This window comes from Opisthorchis viverrini (genome assembly GCF_000715545.1).
Source record: "Opisthorchis viverrini unplaced genomic scaffold opera_v5_322, whole genome shotgun sequence".
Taxonomy (NCBI): Eukaryota; Metazoa; Platyhelminthes; class Trematoda; order Opisthorchiida; family Opisthorchiidae; genus Opisthorchis; species Opisthorchis viverrini.
The window spans coordinates 536,411-559,372 of NW_008751975.1; the positions used below are offsets into that span (position 1 = coordinate 536,411).

At 44.7% G+C, this 22,962-nt stretch overlaps 2 protein-coding genes across 2 annotated transcripts in view; both read left to right on the forward strand.

The window, feature by feature from the left end:
- The window catches only part of T265_09935 (hypothetical protein), a gene marked incomplete at both ends in the record, with an annotated part of 25,045 nt that extends 10,388 nt beyond the window's left edge, over positions 1 to 14,657 (forward strand). Inside the window, 5 exons of the mRNA XM_009176159.1 lie at positions 633 to 737; positions 5,014 to 5,265; positions 8,725 to 8,880; positions 12,329 to 12,483; positions 14,305 to 14,657. Coding sequence (XP_009174423.1) covers positions 633 to 737; positions 5,014 to 5,265; positions 8,725 to 8,880; positions 12,329 to 12,483; positions 14,305 to 14,413 — 777 coding nt within the window. The remainder of the gene's footprint in view (positions 1 to 632; positions 738 to 5,013; positions 5,266 to 8,724; positions 8,881 to 12,328; positions 12,484 to 14,304) is intronic.
- Positions 14,658 to 17,510: 2,853 nt separating this feature from the next.
- Positions 17,511 to 22,962, forward strand: part of T265_15003 (hypothetical protein) — a gene marked incomplete at both ends in the record, with an annotated part of 31,935 nt that continues 26,483 nt past the window's right edge. Inside the window, one exon of the mRNA XM_009176160.1 lies at positions 17,511 to 17,597. Coding sequence (XP_009174424.1) covers positions 17,511 to 17,597 — 87 coding nt within the window. The remainder of the gene's footprint in view (positions 17,598 to 22,962) is intronic.

A 22,962-nucleotide genomic window follows, 5' to 3' on the forward strand; every position in this document is an offset into this window, starting at 1 on the left:
CTCGCCTTCCAGGATGGGGACCGCATGATCCTCACTGTGCCTGGTTAGAGACACTACAAGATATGGCTGCCAACCGATGTCAGTGGCGTTCTTGTTGTCAGTTTCTGTCCATATTGCCTGAGTGAATGTCTGGAGGTGTAGGCACCTCGGAATGATTGTGTTAAGCTAGCACTAAGTCCCTCCCCCACCCACCTTTATTCTTTTCTTCACAATAAGGCTTTCAAATAAGTCATGGTTGTACGGCAGTGAAGCATCGGTGTTGAACACTGATGTCACGCTGTCAACGATGGTGATGATGATGTCAGTGCTACTCGCCTTCCAGGATGGGGACCGCATGATCCTCACTGTGCCTGGTTAGAGACACTACAAGATATGGCTGCCAACCGATGTCAGTGGCGTTCTTGTTGTCAGTTTCTGTCCATATTGCCTGAGTGAATGTCTGGAGGTGTAGGCACCTCGGAATGATTGTGTTAAGCTAGCACTAAGTCCCTCCCCCACCCACCTTTATTCTTTTCTTCACAATAAGGCTTTCAAATAAGTCATGGTTGTACGGCAGTGAAGCATCGGTGTTGAACACTGATGTCACGCTGTCAACGATGGTGATGATGATGTCAGTGCTACTCGCCTTCCAGGATGGGGACCGCATGATCCTCACTGCACCTGGTTGGAGACCCTGTAAGTTGCGACTGCTAATCGATGTCAGTTCCCATCCAGATAGCCTGAGTAATTGTTTAGAGGTAGGTGAAACTCAGAATAATTGCGGTAGGCTAACATCATCTCCACTTATCCAGTTTTCTCGCAACAAGACTTTCAAGTAAATCATGATTGTACGGCAGCGAAGCATCCGTGTCATGCTTCCCAAGACAAGGTGGCGTCTGAGGCGAAGCATCGGTTTTGAACACTGATGTCATGTTTCTGATGATGATGATGTGGTGTCTGAAAGGGATGCCATCTTTTTATTCTCGTTCCACTCCGTCATAATGTAATGAGGTAAACGCTGAAAGGTGTTCAAAATCCCGATGTCTAAATCGTCGCTGGTGACGGCTTTGTGGATCCGGAGTGCGCAGACTGCATTCTTATTTGGAGGTGAAGGTCAGGCACAGGCCTCATCGAGCAAACTTTATTACCATACCATCTCTTGGCATTCACCTTGTACCTACAAACTGCGAAGTTTCTTCAGAACGTGCAGTCTTTAAACATGCTCCTGGAAATTCGAGAAGTACTGGATGCTGTGGTGACTTTTACCCTGGTTGTTGTATTAGCTCTGACGGAAGTATCTGATGGGGCTGCTGTCCGTATCTCTGTTGCGTCTTGCTGAGTAGTGCAACTTATATATCGGTCCTTGGCATCTTGCTACACTCACTTTGATGTATCAGAAAGCATTGTAACTTGAGACAGCCGTTTTATGCGAACATTACTGCGATTGTATTTACAGGGTCATCCCAGAATGTTTCTCAAGGTCGTGCCAGAATATTCTCGAGGGGCTAGAAGGGCTGGGTTATAGATACTCGATCCAGCTTGGCTGACATTCTGATCATTCGAGGCGTGCTTTCACTTCGTCCATAGAACACACGTAACATATCTGTTTAATCTATGGGATTTTCGGTTACTGGGAGCGGTTGGTCTCCAGCCAATCTCATGCCCGATTAATGTTCGTCCATTCGCGCCACCAGTGGCCTCAAAAAGCCATATTAACTCAAGGGTCGTATGTATCAGGCTACAGCAAGATCCGTCTTGCTCTGTGGCTCCCAGCCATGGAATCGTCGTCGGTGTGCATCTGTTGAACCCACGACCTCCCAGTTTGAACACCTAACCGTTCTGCAGCAAACGGGTGACACTTGGACAGGATACACAGCCGCTCATTCTTCATTCTTGGTATTCACTTCACGTAGCAACATGCGTTGCCCGGCTTCTCAAACAACTTTCCAGATGGAAGTTTCACTTTTTTGAACCACTTACAGATTGTCCGTAGTATGGGATTTGGGATTTTTTTCTCCCCACATTACCAACAGTCTATATGTAACGTAGAGGGTGAAGGAAATTCAACCGATGTGTGAAACTTCCATATGAAATGCCGTTGATCAAGGAGCCAGTCAGCACATATTACAACGGGATGTGGATCCGTGGTTAAAGGTTGAACCGTGCTATGTCTTACCTGAGTGTGAGTTTGCCACACTGCTGCCAACCGCTCATGGTTGAAAAGTCAAGTGTTCAAACGACTAACTGCAAGACTCCAGGTTTCAGACTCCCTGGAGTTTCATGACCGCCCTGGTAGTTCGGCCGTGCGCTTTAAGAGCTTATGTATAATTAAGTGGCTGTGATGCATTAAAGCACTAGCTCCAAAACTGATGGCGTATTTGGTGATGCTGATAGCGATCAGTTGTTCATTCCCATGGATTTGCCGTAAACATGTGAATCCAATTGGAACGACGTTACGACGGTGTAAACTCTGTCAGTCGTTCACCAGTCGACAGAAGAATACGGAACAACGGTTTTAGTGGGCTGAGTCGCGACGTACATGGATGCACGTTTAGTGCCTTAAGTGGAATCTGTCGTACTTTGCATCCAAATTAACTCGTCAAGCTGCAGCACCCTTTCGGTGCACAACTGCTATGCCACCCGAAGGGAGCATGAAGACTGAGACAATAGAAAATCAATCAATTTATCAACCATTTACGCATTCCATATTGGGGTGTCTGAAGATTGAATCAATCCTGGGAAGTCCGGACTTTTTCAAAGCCTGGAAGATTCAAGGATGCTGTGCCTGCATATTTGTAAATATCGCCATACATTCATGATTACAGGGACCCAGAGTGATTGTACGTGCTAGTGTTTTCGATAAAGCAGTGCATTCGGAACAAGACCACTAGTTGGCAATTGCTGCAACTTGAAATAACTGTATGTGCAATTCATGGTTGTGCGTGGGCTGGGATACTGCCAGGGCGCCCACACCTAGACAGGAGGACGATTAGGGTCCTCAACCAAAGCCTTTGGCTGAAAAGCCTAACCGTAAGGCAGCGGTGTTTGGCGGGAAATGCAAATGCATTACCATTTCTACGGAACAAGTCGCCACATGTTCCAACCCCCAACCTGGAGGGCCAGGAGACTGTGTTCGTCAGACCTCTAACCATTGACCAACCTGGTATGAGAGACTCTGTGAGTGTCTCACGACACTCTCCAGTATAGCTCAATGGGTCGCTGAGGTGCGCAAACCGTCGCACCACGGTAAGGTCCAGTCTCTTCGTGATTTCATGCTGTCGATGATGATGTGATGATGAAATAACTGGATTGCTTTATGGCCGAAAATGGTGAGAGGAATTTTTCACACCTGAGGAAAACCAAACATTTGAAAGTCGCCACTCGAGGGAAAGAAGGCTTGGATTCGACGACATTTCAGTGTTTTGCTTGACGAGAGAATACGACTGGATATCTGAATACTCTACTTATTATATTTAGGCCGTTTTAGCAAGTGTTCAAAGGTTTTTTCATCAGTATCGTGCATTTTCATGTTCAGTTTTGTAATCGTGGATCACGTACTTCAAATAATCTCTGATCTAAGGATCAGTATTCGGCAATGGACTCTTCCACTAGGTCAAGGTAGCACTTGGGACACATCCATGATCAAAATGACGGTCCTATTTCGCCCTGGTGTCACTCGTACGAGAGGATCAAGCGGAGTACAGCGTCGTAGGCAACGCTTCACGTTGATGCCGTGATATTGACTGAGGTCGCTCTGCTTTTTACGCTTTCCTTCACTTCGTTTGCGCTGATTCGGCTGGTGCGACAATTCTCCTTTGGGTATTACAGAAGAGCGTCACAGCAGAACCGAGTTTGCTTTGGCTATACTGTCTTTTGGAAGCACTGTATCAGTTGAGTGAATTCCATTCTGCGTTACATAGTTATTAGTATTTGATTGGTGATGGCAGCGATGAAGTCTAATGTGTTATTTCGCTCATTCTCTGGCTTACGTATACTTTCGCTTTATTGTGGTTTTCGTTTCCGTCTTGCACTTCTGATATAGGCCACGCTTGGAGAGTCGATTTGGACTGTTACAGTTCCGTTCCTAGTCATCCAGTACCAGAACTATGTCATCTGAGTACTCAACAATGTCGCAGGCTTCCGGGTTGAGATTTCGATTCACTTGAGGTCGGAGGCATGTGCATGCAGTTCCATTCTCGTCCCACCAACAAAATGGTTTGATAAGTAGTCTGGAGGATGGTTTTCTTAAGTGTAAGAACAAAGCGCCCTCCTGAGCACTCGTGGCTTCCTGGATGTTATCACTGCAACTTAGAGCATTACAGGCTTAATGAAGCTAAGTTTTTCTCAAATAACCTACGACTTCAGACCAAGTTAACCATTTTTACTCGTTAGAATCAATGGTACCTGTCTCTTGGCCGCGCATCATGCGGGAAAAAGACTCAAAATCATCCACAGATACGTGATTCTCTTGAAGAAATGTCTAGAATAATGCAGAGAACATCCTGGATGCTAGTTCTATTGAAGTGATCTCCGTATCGGCCACTAGAACCTACCACATTCTCACTTCCCAATCTTAAATGCTTTACGTTGTGTGGTGGATCACGAGACCTGTGACTGAGATTTAGCACGAAACACCCAGAAATATATTGGACTAAAAAGAGGAGTGATGAACGAGCGCCCATCGGTTGACCATCAGAACCGGTATTCCTAGTCTTGAAGAGTTCATATTCATGACTCTTCGAACAAATGGAAGTGAGAGTTTCCACGTGCACCCACTTGCTCTTTATCAATTACTTTTACTTGCTTTCATTTCACATCTAGCCTTGTATCAGTCAGTCGTGCGCAATAATCCCACTAAATAGGTTGTCTTTGGACAGGTGTCCACAGATTTTCGTTACCAGCCATTCATTCCAATGTAGGTTATAATGCTTCTGTGTCGTCTATTTTTGCTTATAATAAAAAAACAAGTGATTCACACAAGAATACGGTCGATTCGGTACCCTTGTTCAAGAAACCAGTCTCATTTTTATTCAGGCTCGTGGTGGGAGTGTTGGGGATGCCGGTGGTGCTGCTGATCGGGTAATCAACCAACTTCTCACTGAAATGGATGGTATGTCATCGAAGAAAAATGTTTTCATCATCGGTGCCACTAACCGACCTGATATTCTTGATGGTGCTATTCTGCGTCCTGGCCGTCTTGACCAACTCATTTACATACCGCTACCCGATGAGAAGTCTCGCATTAGTATTTTCAAGGCGAATTTGAGGAAGTCACCGGTTGCTAAGGTGAGTTTTGCTTTTTGAACCACGAACGAGGTTTTAATCTTACATGGCTGTGTTATTCGACGCCAATGCACCAGTCAAATGGGAATATGGGGTTAAATTTGTGCGTTTGGATCAGATCTATCTTTTGACAGTGCTGCAACTTAATTGTCTGTCGCCGGATTTTTGTTCCGCCCTGTGGTATATCAAAAGTTACGTAAGGCGGCTTTTTTCATAGAGCTGAAGGAAAATCACAACTTTAATAATAGGGTTATCATTGATTGTTCCAGAAAGTCAGCGGAATCTTTGTCAGCGGGCGGGAAGCATCAAGATGTAAGCCCTCGATCTTGATTGGCCAACACTAGCCAATCAGGATGTCTTCTTTTGGCCATAGCCCGCACGTTCCACCCGTCCAATCGACGTGATTTTCGCTTAAATAGAGCGAGATGGCTCCATTGTTAGCGCGAATTTGCTGACCGGAAGGTCCGGGACCTCTGCCTCTTGAATTCCTCTAACTAGGCTTGGGTAACCTGGCAGTATTTCAGCCCTCGTGCTTCGCTTGAGTAGTTTGGCAGCTAGGCATCGAAAGGGTGTTGCAGCTGAACGATTCATTTTATTATATTTAGAGCGGCTTGCCTCCAGTGAGCACTCTTGATTTTCACTTCATCGGCCATAAAAAGCCAAAACTCATGAAGTTGTACTACCCATCGGGTTGTCGTAGTATATGTATACATATGCGTGTGTACCCGGAATAACCATGCTAGGGAGGGAGGACTTTTCAAACGACAGTGATGTGATCACAAAAACCACAAAGTCCCGCAGCTATTTACTCACAACCAGGCCTAAAGTAGCAAACATTTTAAATTAGAGCTAACCTCGTAGCAGACTTACAGGAACGTACGGCAAACACGGTTGCCCTACTTGAGATGATCACCGATCACTGCAACAATCTGTTTTGTCTGTCCGACTACACTGGCCTGGAACAGTGTATGCAGAGTGATTACTGCCCTGGTGAACAGGCACCACAATTTATCGGTGCTTGGATAACCTAAATTTATTCCCCTACGATCTCATGAGTCCGAGTTACCAACAGGGGACTCAAATCACGAAAATGTACCGTTTAGAAACGCAATCAAAGGTTTTGGGGATAAGCACAGCGCCCATGTCAGCCCTTGCCGGTGTTGTGAGAGGAATAGTCGAGATCCAAAAGCTAGTTGGGAATATCTGATAATAATACCCTTGTGCCTAGCCGAAAGGTTGCCCAGGCCTAGGCGGGATAAGTCGAGGTGCTGAGGTCGGGTTCGATTCAAGGACCCTCCGTTTAGTAAATTCGCGCTGCAACCACTGAACCATCTAGTCTTACTCTAACAAACCGTGAGTCCTTATGGTCCTCAAATGTGACCAAAATTTGAAGACAGACTTGAGCAGTCATACGCAGTAGTAACAGTATATACATTCCCTAATCAGAGCAGTTGTCAAAGTCGCTCGTGGCTTGCAAGGCTGAGCCTTCGTCTCTAATTAAATTTCTAACCAAGTAGCACTTTGAAAGAGCCCTGAGTTCCATTGAATGTAGCAAGTGGGTGTACTGTGCCTGTCAACTTGCACTGCAGGTCGTCGTTCGAAAGCAGGTAGAGGACATCATCTCTGAAAGGCATACTAACTTTTGAGTCATTCAGGAGGTTTGTTGTAAAGCGGGGGGTGGGAGTGGCTAGATCACTCAAGTGGTTAGAGCGCGGATTCATTGGTCCGTGGTTCGAACCCGACCTCTGAATCTCGGATTCCCCTGTCTAGGCTTGGGCAACCTGACGGGGACTGCGCCTGGTTGGAGGCGCTGCAAAATATGGCTACTGATGAGTGACAGTGTTCTCTTTGTCAGTTTATTAAAGGTCGTCTGAATGAATGTTCGAAGGCGTAGATACCCGAAATAATTGTAATAAGCTGGCACTAGATCCTTCCTCTACCCATTTTTACTGTTTTTCGTAGTAAAGCTTTGAAATAAACTGCAGTTGTACGGCAGCGAAACATTGGTCTGCAATACTGATGATGTGATGTTGATAACGATGATGACGACTCAGGTGCTGCTCACAAGGCACCTGCCGTGTGCATCAGTAGTGGGATAGTAATGTCCCCTGCGCTTTCAGGTTATCCCAGGCCCCTGCAGCCGAACTGGTCAGACTACTCAGCCAATGACTCCGTCCATAGTTCCAAAAAAGCCTACTATCCACTGCGTCGTGAGTCTGACTTTCAAGCCAGAGGATAGGGACTGGATATCCAAACGAAACCTTCCATTCTTCCACGGCCTTGTGGGTCAGTCTTCTGAGTCAAAGGCTCAAGGTGGGGTGTCTCAACCAAACCCGTTTCCTCGGCCTGGACAACCGGGAAATTTAATTTGCCCACAGTTCTTTCTCCACCTATGTCCCTCCTCAACCCCTCCTACCGATACGAACAGGTGTTGTTGGGTCCTTGTCAGTTATCTGATCGATGAGGGCGAGAGGGCTGAAGTGGTTAGAGCGCGAATTTGCTGACCGTTGTTCGGACGCGATGCCTGCACTTCGACTGCTGTCCAGGCTTGGTCAAACTGGAGTCCTCGAGGTTTCTTCGGGTGGGATGGCAGCTTGTCACTGGAAGGGTGTTATAGCTGTATTATTATTATTATCTGTATTATTATTAGTATTATTGCTGTAGAGGGACACCCAAAATTCACTAAGACCTGGCTCGTTAACATCCGAATTGTCAAAGAAAATAGTTTCATTGTCCATTACGTCAACATCCGGTCAATTTTAAATTAGAGCGAAAGCGTGTTGCTGCGTACGGGTGATCCTTCGAAAAATGCGGTTTTTTCTGACCACTAGCGGGACTGTGTTTGGTGCGCTGAAAAACATCCAGTTCAAACATTAGTCCTTGGAGTTTGTGATAATTCATTATTGTATTGCACAAATAGCACTTTTTCCCACACTTACACTTAGGTCCTACAGGTGGTCCATTGATCACCCTTTCTTGACTGCCAATCCTTTTGGAGAAGCTGTTGACAGTGATATCAAGTTGAGCAGCTAATTTCCCACTTAATCATCGCCTTTCGCTCTCCATTTGGGCTCGGTTTGTTGCTAGCTGGTTGACTGAAAGGCAAATTGTAGCATCTGATAGACCAAGGCTCCATCATTCTTTCAGGTGCAGACTAGCGTCATGTCGCTGTAATTTGGAATTTGGTACACCCAAGGCCGGGAAGTACATCCGGTCTTCATCTTCAGAAAAGACGGACAAACTTATAATGGTTGTTTTTCGCGTCCATTTTCCAAATTATGGTCAGGTTTGACTGCTTGATCTCAAAGTCATTCACCTCCCTACTTTTCGTGGCCCCCACTACGTTGATTCTGTCCCCCATAGCCATACAACCATTACTGGTCACTTGGGTACGGTAATGGTACATGAGCGATAGCTTTCATTTTGACTGAACCATCATTAGTAAGCCTTTCTTTTTTTAAGGATGTGGACATCGCTTATCTTGCCAAGGTCACTCAGGGCTTCTCAGGTGCCGACCTTACGGAAATATGCCAACGGGCATGTAAACAAGCGATTCGTGAGTCAATCGAAGCAGAGATCCGCGCGGAACGTGAACGCCAAGCACGACCAAATGCCATGGTATGTTTCCATGCTTTTTACTCTGACGGAATTTCTATATTTTGTTAACTGGAGCGCACATATTACCAGGAACTAAGATGCGTAAGGCATCAACTTGAACTCAACGCCATGGGTAACGTTCAACGTCGAACTTTTTAGATTTGCCATTGGCGGGTATTTTTACGCATCACCGTTGGCATCCCGTGGCATTTCCTTATCTTGTGCACGGTTTCCACCAGTTTCTCCCTCTGTAAGAAACGAACCCATTTGGGTCCGGACTGCTGTCATGTTCCGGCCTCTACACAAATGCGCTTATTTGTTCTGATTTTTGCTCCCCATCTTGTTGGATGTGTAAGACGTGTATAGTTTGGTTTTGGTTGTTATGTTTTAACGGCTTTTGACTTTGTTCCTGTTGATGACCAGCAGGTCAGCAATCAGTTTACATCGGTGCTAGTTTCCTTGTTATCGGACAATAAATCTGTTTATATGGTGCTTTTGGTAAATATAATTGTCGTCTAAGTCGACGTTGAGCCGAGCTCGTGTGACTAACTTCTTTTTTCAAAAAGCGTCGATTCCTAACCCAGCCTTCGGATTCCTTGTCTGATCATATCGGGCGTGTGTTACTCTTATCCTCTCATTTGAGCTATTTACGAGTCCCGAAGCTCAGGTGAAGTGAGCGTCTTTGCACTTGACTGACTTGTTCGTTATTTATCACATCGCCTGGTTGCGTTTCACTTGCCATTAGGTTTGTTCGTTTAACGATGTTTTCACTCTAAACGGAGTTCTCAGAGCTTTGTTTTATTAGCGATTTCTAGATCAGCTACTTTTGCTCGTGAGTATGCTCTTCAGATTGTTTGCCTATCCATCATATTCGGCATAGCTCGATTGCCTCAGTTCTCGACACCGTAGAAGCACAGAAAGATACAGGTACGAATTGGTTACACATAATCTCAACCTACACTGGCTTTGTACAGATTTCGTTTACTGTTTTCAGTTTTCAGCACTGACCTTCCATACATTCTCCATTTGACTACTTACTGATGAATTTATAGAGGACAGTTATTTTTATCAGTTAATGAGGCATGCTCATAATTTTGATAAATCGCGGAGTGAACACAAGTGGTTAAGCGGGGATTTTACTGACCGGAAGGTCCGTGGTCGAATCCGCGCCTCTCGACTTCCTTTGTCTAGACTTGGGCAACATGGCAGTATCCCAGCCCTCGTGCTTCCTTCGGTGGCATGGCAGCTAGGCACCGGGGGATTCTACATGTGGACACTTTCCTACACAGGTGAATGCCTATCAACTACAACATTGACAAAGTCCTCACTATCAGAAGTACAACACAATTCCCATATACATGTAGTAATTGCGTACCACTCCATGATTCACAGGAAAAAACCTTGGGATAATAATAGAGATCAGAGGACAGTCACCAAGTTAGTTGGCAGTTTTCAACATTATCATCACAAAATTCAGCCTTACATTGGAGCTACATCATTTTCGTGGGAGATTCAGGGATTCGCCTCCAGCCAACCAGCATTTTACTCGACCTTACCTCCCTTCTCACACTTCAGTTATTTTCTAATTCATCTCTCCGTATATAACTTAAAGCCTTACCGTCAAACTAGTATGAACTGCCGTCGATACATGTTATAAGTGTTGATATGCGCCTTCGGGGATCTTTCGTAATTGCATGATCTCCCCTCCAAATCTAAATATGAAGGACTTCCGGACTTACACATAGAAGACTAGGATCAACATTTTGAACCCTGGGTCTCGCAAGGCTCTCTTTTTTGCCCACCCTATACCACAAACGATGGTATTCGGCGAGCTGTTTGTTGTAAGCTACATTCGACGGCACCGCATATTCTCATTTCAATCTACCTTTTTTGGTATCCTGCGGAATTTCGAATAGCTGTCAGACATTGGAAGGTGACATTTTTGGTGGTCTTATTCCTGACGTGATTAGGCTAGACCATAGTGAGATGATTAGTAGGCCTCAGTATTTTATTTAAGCATACTGGTGGGTTCCGCTATCAACAATCAAGGTTATCTTACCAGTCTGAAATATTAATACCAGTCGGACCAATAGTTTGACACTTCTCCTTCGACAGGCCCTATTGTCTAAACTCTGATTGAATTCCCTAACCGTTCTACCACCCACGTAAGATCCTTTGTTATGGTTAGATTATGACTAAATAACAGCTTCAACATACCGAGATTCGTTGCTGGAAGTGTCACAACGGGCGACGTTATTGAGGAATGGAATAATCGGTACTATGAAAACCAAGTAAATGGACACCAAACAGACAACTGCCATCATAGGGACTTCATTTGATTTGTCAGATGAAATGCCTATTTTTAGTGGCTTAAGATTGAGGTTGACACCACGATTCTTATTCGCCTGATTGTTTCACTCCTGTAGATCACTCGAAGTGTCCAAAAGGTCGGGTAACAATTTGCGTGGTTCAATCATAATCCAACAAAACTGAATGCTCCACAATACATTCGATCTTTTCTCCTTTTTTTGCACAGAGGCTATGCAGATATTCTCATACTTGTATTATTATTTCACACCACTATCAACCTTCGTCGTTTTTTTAGACGAAGTCTTATACAGAAAACAACGGGTCGGAGAAAAGCCCTTTCTCAATTCAGTGATTAAGACGTGGACGTATTGACTAGAAGGTTCGTAGTTCGAATCCACCCTGGGCATCTCGACTGCTCCCATCTAGGCTTGGGCAACCTGACAGCATCCCATTGGGCGGTTTGGCAGCTGGGCACTGCAAGGCTGTTAGAAGTGAACAGTGTCATCTCTATCTCTATACAAAAAGTTCATGGGATCCATCACTGGGCCGGCGATGCTTAATTGACCTGATTTGATAGCCTCACGTCATATCGTCTTAAATCAGCTCACCGGGTTCATTTGTCAGCATCCTAGTTTAGGTCTGCCTTAATCTTTCGATAGATGAGGTTTGCATTTTTTCTCCCAACTACAGGAACGGCTGATGCTCAATCCTATATGTTGGAAATAGTCGCTAGTTCTATGTACCTTGGAGGTTGTGTAGCCTTTGGTGGGAGAGGTTTCACTTCGCAGCAGTAAGATCAGAGCAACATTCGACCATCTGAAGCACCGCTTATAAGTCGAGGGTGCATTACCGAAGTGAGACCTTGCTTCCGTACAAGTGGCGTTCACTGGTTTTGTCTGTAAATCGTTGCACGTGTCTGCTGGCTGCAGCGCGTAGGCAACGGTATGGTAAGGCGTATAATTCTCGGAAAATTCCTACAATGAACACGATTGTTTCGTCACGTTGGTTAGAGTGGTCCGCTATCTCCTACGCACGCCGCCATATCATGCTCCACTCATGCGTCCTTGTGGGAAGCGCACCGCTGAGATTTTATTAAATGTTCGGTTGGGCACCAACCCCGTTATCATGCATGTTCAAATACACGCATTCATTGTTTTAGGAAGATGATAGCGATCCCGTACCTGAGATTACACGCCGTCACTTCGAGGAGGCTATGCGCTTCGCCCGACGGTCAGTAACAGAAAATGACGTACGGAAATACGAGATGTTTGCACAAACACTTCAGCAGTCGCGGGGCATCGGAACTAACTTCAGGTAATTTGTTTCCCCTCCTATTTGTACTTACTGCCAAAACGCCCAGCTTGGGAAATTCAAGGTTTTTTTACCTCAAGTTTATGAAACACTTATTCGGCGCCTTTTCACTGTTGTGTCTAAAAACATGTCCTTTCATAACTGCTGTCTACTAGGCGAGGTACCGAAACTATCCTGCTAGGTGCGTTGAATCATTAGTGGGTATCTACTCATTGAAGTACCAGTTTTACTGAGAGGTATGCATCAACTTGCGATTTAACCAAATTCGTGTCCCCAGAGTTATTTTTCTATGCTTGCTCTGGGTTTGCCAGGGTGGTATACAATTTTCAAAGCACATTTTCCACCTACTCGTATTATCGCGAAACCATCTCAACGTAGTTGAAGAAAATGTCATAAAGAATTTGTGAAGATTATGTTAACAGAGAGGCAGGAATTGCTAACACAAGCGAATTTTCTTGACCATCTTGTAAACTTTGTCAATCCATTTGTTGCTCATTGATCTTCATTGTCGTTGTAACTGATCTAGTTTCGTCTTCCAGATTCTGCACACATGGCCAGCACACTACGACAATTTCACTATCCAGTTTGCAAAATAGGTACGACCGATACGAAGTCGGTGAAATGTCTGCAATGATTGCTGACTAACGCGGCTATCCTCCTCTGACTCAATTTTTCGGCTCTCACCAACTGGTCCAAAATTTGTTCTGTTGTTCATCCAAATACAAAGGGATGACACTAGTCAAATGTTAAATTCAGAACGTCCGCTATGTAGCCGCCAGACCACTTTGCAGGTGACAACTAGGTGTTTCGAGAAAGCTAACGTAGATAATGTTGATGGGCCTGGTCAAACTACGTGATAGGAGCATCACTGAGCGCTATCCGATTTGTGAATTTTCGATAAATTAAATCTGAGAGAAAATTTTTGATCAGAACCACTTGAACTCTAAAGCACTACAAGAATGGCACAGTTGAGGTGTTGCTTTTGTGTCCATCTTGTTCTCGCTCATGGAGATCTATTGCCACGTAACCAGCATTTGTGCTATCCACGGTCGCCTCACGGTATGTAGGCAGTCCATCGGTCGCCCCACGGTCAGTCTTTACTTAAGGTTCCGGACAATGGTTTCTAACATATGCACCTATGTACCTTCGAACTTCTATCTGCAGTGTTACTGTTGCCTCATGTCAGCAGATGCTTGCAATTATGAATTATTTTTCCTTCCGGAAACTGCCAGCTTTATTCTCACCCACATCAGAAGACCACTTGACACTGATCTGAGCTTGGAGTTAATAATTCATGTCGGAACACGATAGAGTGGTATTTTTCCACTAAAAATTTTTATGGAGCAGATTTTATCTGTGTGATATGAGGTTTGACGGACCTGAGGACACAATCCATTCTACGTTCACCAATGCAATTTAAGGGCTGACGGACTTGGGTGCACGTGTACTTTCGCGGGATAAAAGCTCAATGGCTTCAACATTTTTCGTTTTTGACTGAGATGGACAATTTTCAGTTACCTGTAAAGAACACGACCCCAACTCAACAAACTTAACTACTAACCAACCGATGCCTCGAAAAACCGTGAATTTAAGGAACAAAGTTGGGTTAAACACGAGCAAGAATGCCGAAAGTTTCTAATACGCTTCGGGGTTTCCGGAATTTCGCCCATCAATCTATAGATGAATTTTACTATACCAAGACGAGGTTATCCGCTACTAGACGGGTCCATGTTCGGGGACGGAAGGTCCACTGTAGTTTAACTTTTGCCGTGTTGCCGCTCAATTGCATGCATACGACGGTTACCAAACCTACTTGTGTTCCAGGTTCCCATCTGAAGGGGCACCGAGCGGTACGCCAGGTTCGGGCAGGCCGGGAGCTGGTGCTGGCGGTCCTGGATTTGGAAACACTGATGCTGAGGATCTGTACAATTAAGCGCCCCATCACCCTACTTTCTCCTTGACTTACCCTGGCGACCTCAGGCACACAGTTTTGTTTGCCGATTCGGAGTCTTGCTTTTTAACTGTCCGGTCAGCGGTCCTGAAATTTCTTCCGACCTTTCAATTTCCAACCTGAAGACTTGGTCAGAACGTGTTCAACATCTAATTTTTCATATATTCATTTATTGTTCCGCGTTTCTCATTTGAAATTCGAATACAGTCCGAATAGGCTGGATAACACCTTGTGCTGACTGCGTACACCCTACTAACCAACCGCGAATGTGGTCTAGTCGTGCGAGCTGTAATTGGTCCAGTTCAAAGGTTATCCTTTGAATAACTGTACATACAATGCTTGTTTAACGTTTAAGACGCATCACTGTTGTCGCTTCCAATGTTAGGACGCTCGACGTCATATCTCTTAATCCAGACTAATCCGAAAAGCCTCAAAATGAAGGTTTTGTAGTGGGTTTTGACACGCTCACGTCTTTCAAGGTCAAGTACCTCCCGGAGCCAACCTTTACCTCTAAACTTCCAGGCGGGGCGTGCCTTCCAAATTGACGCTTTGGTTTCGCATTTATGTGACGGGAGGATGCCCTCAAGAAGACACTAGAAACGTTCGAGGAAAGAACAAGAGTATTTCATTCGTCTCCGCTTAAACAGTGGGGTGCTGTTAAAGAGAACACGTCCCATCAACTGTCAAACGGAAAAATATATAGAGATGGGTCTTTTTTCGGTGGCACGCCGAAAATTCACCCACAGTACGACAAAGGACTGGCAAGCCCCCCACTTGTAGTAATCGAACTGATCTCACCCTCCGTCGTCAGTGCCAGTAGTGACTATCCACATAAGCTGTTTTCCACGAAAAAAAAAACGGTTGAGCAAGAAGCTGTTGCGAGGACCGTGGTCTTTGTTCCTGCCGAAGGTCACGGTAACAACATAGCCCCCGTGATATCACCACGGTATTGACAACTGTAAGAGTTCGTGCAAATTCGGTAACTGGGATTAGTACGTGGCTTCTGGCAGCTAGCAACTGTAGGACGCCACGTGTGCCTCCTGAGGTTGGCTATCGAAATAACTGGACGTGTTGAACTTACCCCCATAGAAAGGTGGATATCAAACTCCCGGGGTCATCAGCCCATATGGCCTTACAGCACAGTCGGTAACTTTTCGGACTCCTGTTGTTGGTCATAAACAACAACTTTCGCGTTTGTGCAATCGCTACTAATTGACGGGTATTTCTAGTACTGATGGTCTCCTTGTTCCACAATACACCTACAAGGACTTAGTTTCCAGATTACTACGCGTACTTGGTACATAGTGATGAAAGATCACAGAGCTGTTCTGCGGGTTATGGTGCAGCACACTTGGCCTGATCGTGATTTCATATGGGATTGGTATCAAAAATACCTTTTATTTTTGGGTACTTATCCGACTAAGACATTTATGACACTTCGGTCCGGTCAACCCGTTTGTGAGATTGAAACCTGGCCTCTGGGTGTTGTAGCTATTCACAGACTTAGGTAGGGTCGTGGTCGCTGGCTGCGGCAAATGACGCTGTCTTTGCCTAATGTGGAGCGACTGCTTTGAGAGATGGCCAGTCCTCGGGGGCATTGGTTTGCCTCGAAATTCAAGATGTAGCTAATCATTGAAAGCGACGGTTTTGATGTAAGAGCGCCACCAGGTACGTGATTAAGCTACCTTTGCCAGTATCATTAACCATTGGTGGTTCGAGTCCTGGGAGACGGTAGTTGTCGACCCGATTGAGTGCTAGTTGTTTTCATACATCGTTTCCAGGTTACACCTGTCTGTCGTTTCCACTCCGCGCAAGGCTGGGTGGAAAGAACACGGTCCTCTGGCATACCTCTCCTAACCAGCGCAATCTATGAAACACGAGAAACCCGCCGATCCTGAGTTACTTCCTCCTAGAACAATCTGGTTTACCTCAGCATACATCAAACACTAGCAGCCTTCGTATGCATTCTGCGCTTGGAGACTGCGTTTCTATCCACAAAATAGTATTGATAGCACACTTGACGGTGCGACGACAGGTGTCGGAGGTTGGCAAAGCTTTCCTGATCTTCTCGATTCGAGGACTAGTCTCTAGTCAGTCCACCGGAACTCAAATAATTTATCAGGTGAACAGATTGTTAGATTAGATAGTCTTCAATTTTGATACTCGATTTTTTTCGTCCCACTCAATCCGGTAGCAGCACTTGATATTGCGGGTGTGAAGCGTGTATCAAACCGTGCGGTAGAATTTAGTTATCTGAAATGATTTGCGTGTTTGTAGGATCTGGATTAAACCGAGGTTCCAGAAGCAGACGGGAATTTCAAGCGGCACATCATAGTGACAAGGCAGTCTTCTGTTCCACTACTGGACGTGAACTCAGACGAAAACTTGCTGTATACCCGTACGCACCCACAAGCGTTCGTATACGGTGTCCTCAACAGATAAATTTTGAGAGCACACTTGATCGCCAGGTGCCGCCAAAGTTCCTGACGATCGATGGAATCAGAAGCAGCTTTCCAATCAAGAAAAGCGACAAACGTGGGACGTTTGAAGGAGTCTGAAGGTAAATGTATGGTCGATGCATTCTCGAAAAGTGCGAAACCCAGCTTCAATCTCCCGATAATCGATAATCTTCGCAAAATAGAGCACTTTAGAGTTGCTGCCAGTTGTTGGCGATCGGCTGCCGTATTTGGCAGCAACGTCTGCGCGTCACCCAATACTTCCTCAGGTCAATCGGAATCAATCTTCAATCCTCAACACCCTGTCCATCTGACTGCTTTTAATATTCGCACTCTGAAAAAAGTGGAACAACACATTTCCCTTGCTCTCACACTGGACTCGCTTGACATTGACGTGTGCTGTGTACCAAACAAGAAATCAAAATGCAAGCACAGTGCTCCCTTTTGGTGGCATGGAAGTTGGGCACTGATAGGGCGCTACAGCTGAACACCAGTGATTGAGCTAACTTCCCCATCACTGCACTCGCACTCGGCTACGCCTCTGGTGTTCCAGAAGCCGCTGCGGCGGGATGTGCAGCGAGTGCTATCGTCCTAAGTCATCAAGCGGAAGTATTCTTATTTGAATGGATACTCGTCTTCTGGCCAGACGGCGTCCTCCAACGGCGTACCTGCTACGAAATCAAGTTGATCACATCACCAATAAGTCACCGGTGTGTGTCCATAGTAGCTTTTTTTCCAGGGCCGCGTAAGGTGCGGTCGAATCGCTTAACGGAGATGGCTCACCACTTAGCGCGCGAATTTACTGATCGGAAGGGCGGCGGTTCGAACCCAACTTCTGCATCTCGACTTTCCCTTTCTAGGCTTGGGCAACCTGGCATTATCCTAACCCTTATGCTCCCTTCTGGGTGGTATAGCAGGTAGGCGCTGAAAGCGTGCCACAGCTGAACGATTTATATTTTTATTTAAATATCTCCAATTCAAATCAGGCACCAAATCTACGTAAGGCAATTGCAAAAGTTCCTCCATTCTACTCTTGAGGGAGGAAGGGAAATGAGTGCTCTTGTTAGAAAAGTCAAACGCATCAGAATCGAATAGTGGACAGCATCTAGAACACTGATGTGAGAGAATGTGCGAACTAACAGTGAGAGAAAGATCGATCTAGATAAGCTAGCTGTGGTGACGTGCCACTATATCTTTTTCACGTCAACATGCCATCATATTTCTACTTTCCATATAATACGTGTGGAGTCTTGAGGTAGAGCGGTACATGTTACCAGTCCTTATGTCAGAGTTCAGTGGGCGCATGGTTTCAGTTCGGGACATCTTATAAAAACACAAGGTCCTGAAACGTAAATGGTTTAGAATCGCTGGTGAAAGACGTAAGTGGCTTACGATTTGTACAGCCGAAGTGATGGTTACGTGATGCTTTGGACAGTGAATATCGCGATAATAAATCAGGAATGCACGATTGTAGTTTTCCTCAACACATACTAACTGATACAGCTTTTGTACGACTTCATTTTGGCACAATTAGAGTGCAGGTATATCACTGTTTCACTGCACGAATTCCGTCCGCAACATTTGCCATAGTGACAGCACATTGTTACCTGGATTGCTTCCGTTAGTTTAAACGGCGAGACTGTTATCCTGTCCAGGGGGCTATACATTTAGAAAGGTAATGTTCTACTATTTATTGAGTTTGCTCACTACCGAATGACGCATTTCTTCTGATCTAAGTATCATTCCGTCCGTCAGCACCAGGACGATCACCTTTCCGCCCAATGTGTTCGATCCTCGCTGTATGCCTTATGGTGTTTTAGGCATGAGTCGACCCTGCATAAGAGGCACCTCATGTTTAATTAAATCCCTGAATTTCCCAAAACCTTCCGATAATAGCCCAATGAAATTCATCGTTGTCACGTCAGGGTCACGTCAACCAGAACAGAACGTGTGCTTTAATGCTTGCATGGTTGTAAGCTCCAATTTTGGCTTCAACTTAATTTTCGTGACCATGATTGCACCTGGCTACTTGCAGCGCGAACCACAGAATGTCTTCCTTGAAGTTTACAACCACGACTGTAGTTATAGGACGAACTGTCTCCATTCTCAACTCGCTGGAAGTGGCGAGAGACGCAATTCGTCCTCCTGTCTGACAGGATTTTTGGGTGCGTACTATTGGGTCCTTATGTGCACTTCACTGAGCCTCAAAATCCTGATAAAAGTGTAATCACACACTTTTGAAAAATTCTCGACTGATAGGGTTCAATGATTGATATAGCACGTGAGAGTACGCAACCTAGTTCTTCAGACCTATGGATATTCACACCTTGCGTATATCATAAACGCAATCACTGAGTGTGTGATAGCAACCGTATCTCTGGGGCCAGTTGTCTACGGTTTCGAAATTTCTAGCAGCGTCAAACCTCAGAAAGGTGTTTTTCTTCGCATCGGAGACTTCAGTTGCTCGTGTGGGTGGTGTAGATGGATGAGCGCGCCATATTGTAACATTTCCACTAGACTGAATACATGCTGAGCGAATAGCTTATCTCAACTTCATTATCATAGTTGCATTGCTAACACAGGTCATCACACGAGTAATTCTTACTCTTAACACTTCAATGAAAAGGTAAACCTTGCGTGACCTCCCCTTAGAGCAATATTAACACCCACTTATAAAAGAATACCTAAAGGATCCATGAGCATTGTCAACATGGCGCAAGTCGGGTTTGAGAAACTTCACCTTATAGACTCCATCTAGAATAGCATCAGAGGCTTTTGTCTGAGTAGGAGCTACTACTTGTTTCCATGGGGAACATTTCCATTTTCTTAAAAATTAAAGACAATTAAATCTTCACGCTTTCGTTTCCAATAAATGAGGGGTTTGTCGCGTTGACTCGGCGTTGTCAAACCGTCGTTTAAACCGTTCAGTTGGACCCCTTACTGGGAGGCGAAATTACAGACTGAATGAATGTCAAAAAAGAAAGCTATATCAGGCAAACTAATAACAATAGAGCATATCAACCCATACGTAAACTATATTCATCAATGGATGAAATAAGTGAACGTGTGGAAACCCGGATAAAATTGATGCGATTAACTATAAGAATAGACTAAAATGGGGAAGAAGTCTGTTGCAAGAGTCCTAAATTTAACAGAAAAATCTAGCAGATTAATGTAGCGGTGGACCGGGCACGCGCAAAGACTACATCCTTTGAACATATCGAGTGGTATCAATGAACTACTCGTTCCCACAAATTGTTCCATGTTAACGATGTAACGCCAGACGGTAACTAATCAATTGTAACATGTTAGGTGATGTCTACCTTGTTTCGACTGTCATGTGACAACTGTCGAGTTTCCGACACCACCTAGCACTTTGGATGAAGTGCACTGATTTGTCCAAAAATGTGTGCATGTTCACATGAGGCGTTTTTATGTTTGTTTTCCTCAGAGGGACCGTGAAGAAATTGGACGTCTCAGTCGAAATCCCGAACCCATTTTTAGCCATTCCGGCGAATATGCAAAGTTCTCGGTTTCGTCAGACTTTTGGTGTATGTAAATCTGAATTCGTGATTTTTCCAACAGGCTAAACTTCCCCAGCAAAGATAACTGTACATCGCTTATTATACCCATCGTGTGTTGTGCATTTGTATCTACGGTATCGTTTATTTTTTAAGGGCATGGTCACAGACAAAAAGTAAATGTAGGCAATGGATGTAGAAGGGTTATAGGAGAATACTGGATAAAAAGAAGCGTCTCCTACGAAGTCATGGAGTCAGTTCAACTGTTCCACTTACCCTTGCACAAAATACCATGTATTAACTACTCTGTTGAATCTCACTGATCTGATACGGCAGGTGAATTTCAAGCCAGGTATCAGCCTTCCTCTAACCTCAACACCAGCGTTATCCAACAGCTGCTAATTCGCCTGAACTCACCAGGTTGTTGCGTCATCAGTTTTTCGTTGTTTAGCTTTCTCGTGTCACTCGTACCTCTTTAAAACTAGCTTCTGGAACACATAGAATGCTTCACTGCTGGGCTATTGGGTCGATTGACTTTGCTAACCGGTTTCGGGTATCGAGACCGTCGGAAATTTGATTTAAGTATGACCAACCCGGCATTGGACCTCGGAGTACCTCAGTAATTTACTGGTTGTTCAGGTAGTCTTGATCACTGCAGGAGTTCTGTAAGTTAGTCATCCTGTCGAACATATATATCACTGCATGTCATCGGGCTTAAGTTTTGCTACGCTCTATTGAAAGGATAATTTAGGCATTTAGGATGAGTGATGGCATTAGTACACCTCATCCAGTGTCCATGCGGGTTTCGCACCCTACCTCTCCTATAGCAGTCATTTACTGCCATTCGGTTTACAGTCCTCCAGCTTTCGTTATGGTATCAACTCAGCGATGAGGCTCCCAGTCAGCAATGAAATTTAGACAAATCAATGGTGGCAGCGTGTACATAAAATTCCAATGCTCCCGTATATGTGGTGAACGCCACTGCACCAATAACGTATAATATTGGGGTCCGATTGTACGATCATTTCTGTGCCAAATAACGCAGGTTCGACTCATCTTGCTTGTCTCGCCTGGCCAGCGTAGCTTCCTTAAATGTAACAAGTTTTAATAAGCTTCACTCTACCATCATTTCAGACGCTAAAGTTCGCTGAAGTGTCATATGTCTTAAAAGATTGCTCTGCTTGTGTCATCAAATGTTGCACGCTCCTCGTATTCTTTACTTTCCTCCTCTGTCAACAGGATCATTTTTTTTTCATACGAAACACCATTCATTCGGCCCACCAATCCGCATCATCCTAGCTTTGCTTGTGGTTTATTACAAATCAAAGCCACATTTCTTGAGACTTGCCTTTGTGGGATCAGTTTACACTAGTTTGTTGGTTCGATATCGGACGTGGAATTTTCAAGCAAGCATAATAGTTGGACAGTGGAAAATTCAACCTGTAATTGGTGCCAACGAACATTGTCAACTGAACTGTGTGCTCGTAATTTTAATAACCATCTTCCTACTTACATCGTGCAACCACATTCGGGACAAAGAAACTGACGTCCAGGCACATTGTGAATGCTTGCGTTTGCCGGGAAGACATGTTGTTCCGAAGTCCTTGAAAGGTCTTAGAGGATCGCACTTGCCTATTACAAGAGGTTTCCGTTCAATAAACTCCATACTTCCGCAGAACAACAAACTCACTCTATCTTTTGGTCCTTCATCTTCAAAATTCTGCCCCTTGCTTTATTTCCAATATCTTACGATATCAGAAAAAATGGGATAGTGCGTCATCATCAACATGAAAAAAGGGTCTCTTATAGTTTGCGTGTTTCTTGGGGGTAGATTTTCGACACATCTGGGATTCAGTTGTATAACACTAAGATCTGGTGGCCACTTTATGAATGACCCCAAGTTTTGTTTCGTACGTTCAGTTGTCTTAGAACCACTAATGGAAGCCCTCAATTTTACTTAAGTTCTGGAAGAATTACCCCAACTAAGATAGATTCCCTATTTCGTCTCACCGCAGATGCATGTTTTCGTTTATGGATCTGTTCACAGTAAGCGCACACAAGTTACTTGCTTTAAATCGAATCCTATATTGTATGATTTTTTTCAACATAAACGTAGGTGACTACTAGAATTCCACATCTATTTAGCATGTCTTCATAGTCATATAGGATAATGGTCATATTCAATTCCAACCGTGTCGGTTAATGAATAGACGTCTGACAAAGTCTCCTGACCATCTGATTTGGGGATGTAAAAGGTATAGCAACCGGTTCCCTACTATTTAGATTATTGTGGTAGTCTCTGTCCTGCGGTCAGGCTTTCGAGTTAAGTGCTTTGGTTAGGACCTTAATCGTCCTTCTGTCTAACATTATCTAAGCATACACAACCACGGATCACACAGATGAATATACACTCATACCGCATCAGCCTTCGCGTAGTGAAATCATCCAAGTGCCTTATGTACTGCACATGTCAAAGTGGATACGTGGAAGCATGAAACTGCCAACCGCATCCGCCTCTCTTCATTCTGTCCTTTTAACTCTCCACTTGGTACAT